Source organism: Propithecus coquereli, unplaced genomic scaffold (genome assembly GCF_000956105.1).
Source record: "Propithecus coquereli isolate 6110/MARCELLA unplaced genomic scaffold, Pcoq_1.0 Scaffold10, whole genome shotgun sequence".
NCBI lineage: Eukaryota > Metazoa > Chordata > Mammalia > Primates > Indriidae > Propithecus > Propithecus coquereli.
The window spans coordinates 17,134,441-17,141,392 of NW_012133858.1; the positions used below are offsets into that span (position 1 = coordinate 17,134,441).

Genomic DNA, 6,952 nt, shown 5'->3' on the forward strand with positions numbered 1-6,952 from the left:
CACTTTTTAGATGGCTAAATTCCAAGATTAAATTTTTGGCACCTAGATATATATTTAAATTTTACATCAGAGCATACTTCAAAATTTATAGAAAGACACTTTTAGAGTTAAAGAAGATATTAATAATTAAAATAGGACTGTTCTGCCTCAAGTAAACAGGGATTTAGTCAATTACTTACACTTTTTAGATGGCTAAATTCCAAGATTAAATTTTTGGCACCTAGATATATATTTAAATTTTACATCAGAGCATACTTCAAAATTTATAGAAAGTGATTTTTTTATATGCACCTGGAATTGATAATGCAGTCACAACTTCTGTAGCACCCAATTTCCTCTTATATGAAATGAAAACTGGGATGTAGACTGAAAGACCTCTGAGATCCCTTCTACCGGTAATATTTGAAATCTGTTTTCTTGGTGTAATTTTTATCCAGTTGTGTTAATGCCACTTTTGGTGGGAGAAAGACTTTAATGGCAGATTACCAAAAATCAATGTATAGAAAGTAAAAACCCACAAAATCGGAGCACATATTTAGAAATCATATATTTGAAAATGTATACTTATATCCAGAATATATGAAGAACTTTTAAAACTTAGTAATAAAAGCAAATAATCCAAAAAATGAGCAAAGAACTTGAATAGACATTTCTCCAAAGAACACATACATATGGCCAGTAAGCACATGAAAAGACGGTCAGCAACATTACCCATTAGGGCAATGAAAATGAAAACCACAGTGAAATACCACTTTACACCCACTAGGATGATCATAATCAAAAAGACAGAAAATAACAAGTATTGTGGTAAGGATGTGGAGAACTTGTAAGCCTCATACATTGCTAGTTGTAATGTAAAATGGTGCAGCTCTTGGAAAATATGTCTGCTCAAAAACATGTAAACAAATGTTCATAGCAGCATTATTCCTAACAGCCCAAACATGGCAACAACCCAATGTCCAACTGATTAATGGATGAATAAAATATTAGTTAACAATAAAAAGGAATGAAGCAAACACATGCTACAACATGGATGGACCTTGAAAACATGCTAAATGCAAGCAGCCAGCCACAAAAGACCGTATGTTGTATGATTCCATTTATATGAAATGTCCACAATAGGCAAATCTAAGGAGACAGAAAGTAGACTAGAGATTGCCTAGAGCTGGGAGCATTGAGGGAGAGGAGGAGTCACTTCCTGATGGGCCTACAGTTTCTTCTGGGGGTGATGAAAATGTTTTAAAATTAGATTGTAGTGGTGGTTACACAATTCTGAATATATTGAAAAACACTGAATTGTACATGTTAAATTGGTGAATTGTATGGTATGTGTATATGTCAATAAAGCTATTAACAACAACGTACATATTAATGTTTAATTCCCATGTGTTTGTCCAAATCAGTGGGAAGCCATGTCCTCCTTTTAAGATTGTGATTCTGGATGAAGCAGATTCTATGACTTCAGCTGCTCAGGCAGCTTTAAGACGTACCATGGAGAAAGAGTCTAAAACCACCCGATTCTGTCTCATTTGTAACTATGTCAGTCGGTATGTATATTAACCTGAAGATAGATGCTAGGCAGCATTATTTTGGTAATGCCAATTAGAGAAAAAATTAAAAATTTTCAAGGCTATGTTTCTTCTCCATCAAGTCTTGATTTGTTCTTGATAAAAACGAGTTCTGGGGAAATTTTCTTTAGATACTGACTTGTTTTTTCCAATCTTTTACAGAATAATTGAACCCCTGACCTCTAGATGTTCAAAATTCCGCTTCAAGCCTCTGTCAGATAAAATTCAACAGCAGCGATTACTAGACATTGCTGAGAAGGAAAATGTCAAAATTAGCAATGAGGTAATTACTATTATTATTTATAATTACTAATTCCTTTGATGAATGCATGTGAAGAGGTCCTCATACCATTTCTTCAGACAAACTTAAGCTAAATGAGCAACAGTTGGAATGTATAGGAATTACAAGTCTTAACTTTTCTGATATTTTTATTTTAGCTTATTATCTATTAGTATTTCAGAGACTCACATCTGGGGTGGATTTCATACATGTAACAACAGATCTCTATGTGACAAGATTTTAGTTTCCTAGTTAATATTCCACTTCAACTTATAGGATATATAGGACCCTTAATTATAACAACTTAATCGTAAGTTGTTATCAATTTTCTTTGCTTTATGTGATCAAGAAAATAGGATGAGAAGTTTGGAACATCTTTTCATCTCTTCAGGTTTCTTTCAGAGGGAAGAGATCTCTATTAGACTGATGCTGTCTCCATTAATTTTGCCACTATACTGATAATATTCCTCCCAAAACAGAAATGTTTTTCTCATTAACTCTAGGCTAAAACAGTGTTCTTCACTTTTCTTTATTAAAGTCATATAGCCTTAATTAGCCATCATAGGTTAAAAACAATTATTTTCTCTTCAGATAATAGCTTCTCTTGTTAAAGTATCAGAAGGAGACTTAAGAAAAGCCATTACATTTCTTCAGAGTGCTACTCGCTTAACGGGTGGGAAGGAGATCACGGAGAAAGTGATTACAGACATTGCTGGGGTAAGAGCACTAGATACTCTGAAATTCTTTTAAGTTGGCTTTTAGAGAATCTTCATCCAACAGATATACCCTGAATGCTTATCATGTGCCAAGTACTATGCTAGAAAGTATAGTAAGGGAATATAGCCTGGGAGTATCAGAATGCCTCAGGGAGGAGGTAATACTGACTTTTCAGTTTGTCAGGCATGTCTATAGTAAGTCACCTCAGAAAACACTTTCAATTCTTATATTTATAGGAGGTAAATGGTGACTTTGTAGCAGTTTAAAGCAATTTTCAGCAGAAACCCTGTTCTTAAACATGAACACTATGTTGCTAAAGAGTCATATATTTAAAAAAGGCATATCCAACTTACAGAAGTCATTAAAGAAAACAGAATATCACACCTTTCGATACTCCCATGTCCAAACTCTCCTCAGAATGATTATTACCTTGAAAATTTTGTTCCCAAGATATTTTTCACCTACGTTAGGCATAAAACTGACAGCATTAGACCTCTTTAACTTTCTGGGTATTGTGGACTTTTAAGATAAACCAATCTCATCATTAGCATCTTTAAATAGAGAAAAACATAGAGAAAAGCACCTTTTAAAACTCACTTTTCCATCTATTTGGCTGATTTTGGCCAGGGTTCTAAAGAATCATTATAGCCACTGGGGTACCTCAGGGTTAGAGAAAAAGGAGAGCAGGTTTCTCAAGTGGGGAGAGTTTTTATAGCCATTGACCAGAGCAGCTATTCTTGTTCCACGCGGGTCCAAACTTGGGTTTTGGGAAAAAAGCAAATTTTGTGTACTTTACACAAAGGAGTCATTAAAGGACTTCAAAAGCAAAATTTTATCACCCTGCTTGCATGGCGATGACTGGACTGTAAAGTAAACACTGTGGAATTATGCTGGTTTTTTTCCAGTTCTCTCCCTTTGCCTTCCCAACTACGCAGGGTTATTGGGGCACTAGTTCTATGTCCTGTGCACACATGAGCTACCCAGGTATTCCAAATGTGGAACAGAAGGGAGTCAAGGGAGGAAATGTCCAAAACCATTTCCACCCAGAAACAACTTTAATACCTTTCCAGGTAATACCAGCTGAGACAATTGATGGAATATTTGCTGCCTGCCAAAGTGGCTCCTTTGACAAACTAGAAGCTGTGGTAAAGGTAAAATCAGTTTACTAACTTCCAGGGGGAAAAATTTTAAGTCATCCTACCAAACTGGTTTTTTCTCTTATAGGACTTAATAGATGAGGGTCATGCAGCAACCCAGCTTGTAAATCAACTTCATGATGTGGTTGTAGAAAATGATGTCCTTTCTGATAAACAGAAGTCCATTATTACAGAAAAACTTGCTGTAAGTAGGCACTCTGCACATAAAGAAAACACTTACCTATATCTGAAGGACATTTATTACTACTAACCTTTTTAAATTTCCTCCTAGGAAGTTGATAAATGCTTAGCAGATGGTGCTGATGAACATCTACAATTGATCAGCCTCTGTGCAACTGTGATGCAACAGTTAACTCAGAATTGTTAAGAGAATGAAATTACCTATGTGAATGTAGTTTTGTTTTTTGTAAGTACAGGGTTATGAAAAAATAAAATGACCAAAGCACCTTTAAAGTGAATATACAATTTATTTAACATTCAAACTTCATTAAGACATGTGCAATATGGCAATTTTACTGGGGATTTAACCCTACCTAGGATATGATTGCTTGCTGGGGCTTATCAACAGGGTCCAGTTCACACTTAGCACTAATTAAATACTTTATTGAATAAATACAATACCAAACAAAATGCATTCAAATGCTTTCTAAAAAAATCAATTTTAAAGGCCTTTCTATTCAGGCTAATGACAAACACAATAAAAGCAGATATGCTAGTTTAACATAATTGGCTGACTTTATACAGCACTTATATCTTTTAGTCCACAAGTATATTATTAAATGATAGAGAACATCTAATACAACCATTTCTACAGAACTAGGAAATAAATTTCTAAGAAAGAAAGATTTTACAGACCCCATCTTTTATACCCACCCCAACAGTCTAACTCTAAAGAGGATAAAGCCAATGACTTTCCTCACAAGAGCTCACGACTAATGTCGCTTTGCTATCAAAATCTGTATTTCTGATCCATTGTGAGCATTGAGACAAGATTCAAATATTCCCAAAAGAAAGAAGCACAATGCACGTTGTGATCGCCTATTCAGCACCAGTGAGCACTGCTTTTGAAACTGTCTCCTCCCGGGAATTGAATAAGGTCAGCCACATTCATGGGCATTTCCTCCACTGTAGTATTGTAGAAAGTCTCAATGTCACGAAGAATCCTCTTGTCTTCTTCAGTAACAAAGTTTATAGCCACACCTTTCCTCCCAAATCGACCCCCTCTGCCAATTCTGTGTAAGAAAAAGAAATCAGCAATCAGAATGTTACTTCTCACATAATTTATGAACTACTGAACATGACGATCCACTTGTTAACCATCAGCTGCTGTTTACTTATCAAGGTTATAGTTCGTGCTTCTAATTGGAGCACTAGCTGCTAATCATTATCTAGAGAAAAAAGTCTTCCTTTGCAGTTAGTGCCAAAAGGATTCAAGGCTTGTCTGGCTGCAAAACGAGATTTCATCAGGTGTTTTGAGCATTATTATAAAGCAGATGACAGTATTGTGTTTGGGGTAGTGAAACTAAAAGCCCATACCAAAGTGGGCCAGCCAAGAGCAGGTGTCAGCCTGGGACAGATGTAAACACCAGGAATAAAACAAAAAGAACAGTTATGTACTCCATTTCGACGCACTTCTGGAACTGTAGACTGTAAATACAAATGCTGCAAGGTTAACTATTTTCTAAAACTTACTTTTTCCAGTGGGAAAACTAATTTGGTATGGTAACCCAAACTTATCACTGCTTTTTTGCTCAGTTTCACACGTTATAACTCAAATTACTCAAACGTGTTTACTCCAAACAGCTCTCTACCTTCCTGATAGAAACCAGACAATACAAACCACCTACTAGAAATGCTCCCTAAGAGAAATGCTAATATACAAAATGCCTTGGCTGGAGCAACTTAAAATATTAAATAATCATGACAAAAGAAAAACAAATATAAATACCGACTCGCTCTTTATTCAAACAGTGTGCTGTTTCGCTTATGATTCCACGTCCTAAATTACGTCAACGCCGTTTCTGAGTGCCATCTCGCCATCAACTGCTGCTATCGACTCCTGTATTTTTTAAAAAGTCTTTTTTTATATCATATAACAAAGTACAATTCAATTTACTTAGGGATAAAGCCACTAAAACTAAACCAGGGATCACTCAAATTGCTACCAGGCGACACCAAGAAAATCCCAACTATAGAAAAATCATCACCAAGAAAAAGCACATGAACACAAGAACATCACTAAAAATAAAGCTCAAAGCTAAAACCAACAGATGTCAATATAAACCTGATCTGTATGTTCCCACAATCAGGGCAACATTTTCAAGTTTTGCCACTTTGTTGTGACCTGTCTTTCCAAGTACAACTTTACATCATCTAAGTTACTGTCTTTTTACCTTCCATACAAATCACAGTGGAAAAGCAACACATGAGGTTTTTTTTTCCTAATACACAGTCAAGATGCCTTCTTCTCACCTGTGAATGTAGTTTTCACGATTGGTAGGTAAGTCATAGTTTATAACCAAAGACACTTGTTGCACATCAATCCCACGAGCCTGAAATACAATGGTGTATGTTAATAATTCTAATTTAACAAACTGGACACCTATGTAATGTAGGCCACAAAATAGTAATGAACTATACTAAGTTGTATAGCCCACTGTGGAGTGTGGTCTTTTCTTTGCTCTCCCAAACAGCCCAAGTTGGTGAAGGTTATTATAATAAAACCTTCCCCCACAAAATTAACTTTTGGTAAATTTAAAGTAGTAGTAGGAAACACACTTACCAACAAGTCAGTAGTGATCAGAACACGGCTTGACCCTGATCGGAATTCCCTCATGATAACATCTCTTTCCTTCTGGTCCATGTCACCATGCTGCAAAGTAACAAACCTTAATTCAAGAGTCACCAGTGAGGTCAATATTTACTTTTATCAACATGTATGAGACCAAGCGTCCCTGGCTGCTACAAGAGTATAGCAGACAGGTATAGTTAAGAAACACTTTATTTTGAGCAGGGGGAACAACAACACAGCACTTTACAGCTATATTGTAGTCTGAATCCTGCTTTAATGGAAATGCAGACATCTTAATTACGTTAGAACCTCTTACCAGAGCAGACACTGTGAAGTCTCTGGCGTGCATTTTCTCAGTGAGCCAGTCCACCTTGCGCCTTGTATTGAGAAATATAACAGCCTGTGTAATGGTCAGTGTCTCATACAAGTCACAAAGTGT

The 6,952-nt window shown here is 35.9% G+C and overlaps 2 protein-coding genes across 2 annotated transcripts in view; one reads left to right on the forward strand and one right to left on the reverse strand.

Moving 5' to 3' along the window:
* The window catches only part of RFC4 (replication factor C (activator 1) 4, 37kDa), a 12,411-nt gene extending 8,316 nt beyond the window's left edge, over positions 1-4,095 (forward strand). The window contains exons 5-10 of the mRNA XM_012641088.1: positions 1,404-1,547; positions 1,731-1,851; positions 2,440-2,565; positions 3,636-3,716; positions 3,790-3,906; positions 3,994-4,095. Of these exons, the coding sequence (XP_012496542.1) occupies positions 1,404-1,547; positions 1,731-1,851; positions 2,440-2,565; positions 3,636-3,716; positions 3,790-3,906; positions 3,994-4,089 (685 nt within the window). The 3' untranslated portion in view covers positions 4,090-4,095. The remainder of the gene's footprint in view (positions 1-1,403; positions 1,548-1,730; positions 1,852-2,439; positions 2,566-3,635; positions 3,717-3,789; positions 3,907-3,993) is intronic.
* A 74-nt stretch (positions 4,096-4,169) lies between these two features.
* Positions 4,170-6,952, reverse strand: part of EIF4A2 (eukaryotic translation initiation factor 4A2) — an 11,356-nt gene continuing 8,573 nt past the window's right edge. Inside the window, exons 7-10 of the mRNA XM_012639961.1 lie at positions 6,830-6,952; positions 6,505-6,594; positions 6,195-6,274; positions 4,170-4,954 (exon numbers count right to left, since the gene is read on the reverse strand). Coding sequence (XP_012495415.1) covers positions 4,765-4,954; positions 6,195-6,274; positions 6,505-6,594; positions 6,830-6,952 — 483 coding nt within the window. The 3' untranslated portion in view covers positions 4,170-4,764. The remainder of the gene's footprint in view (positions 4,955-6,194; positions 6,275-6,504; positions 6,595-6,829) is intronic.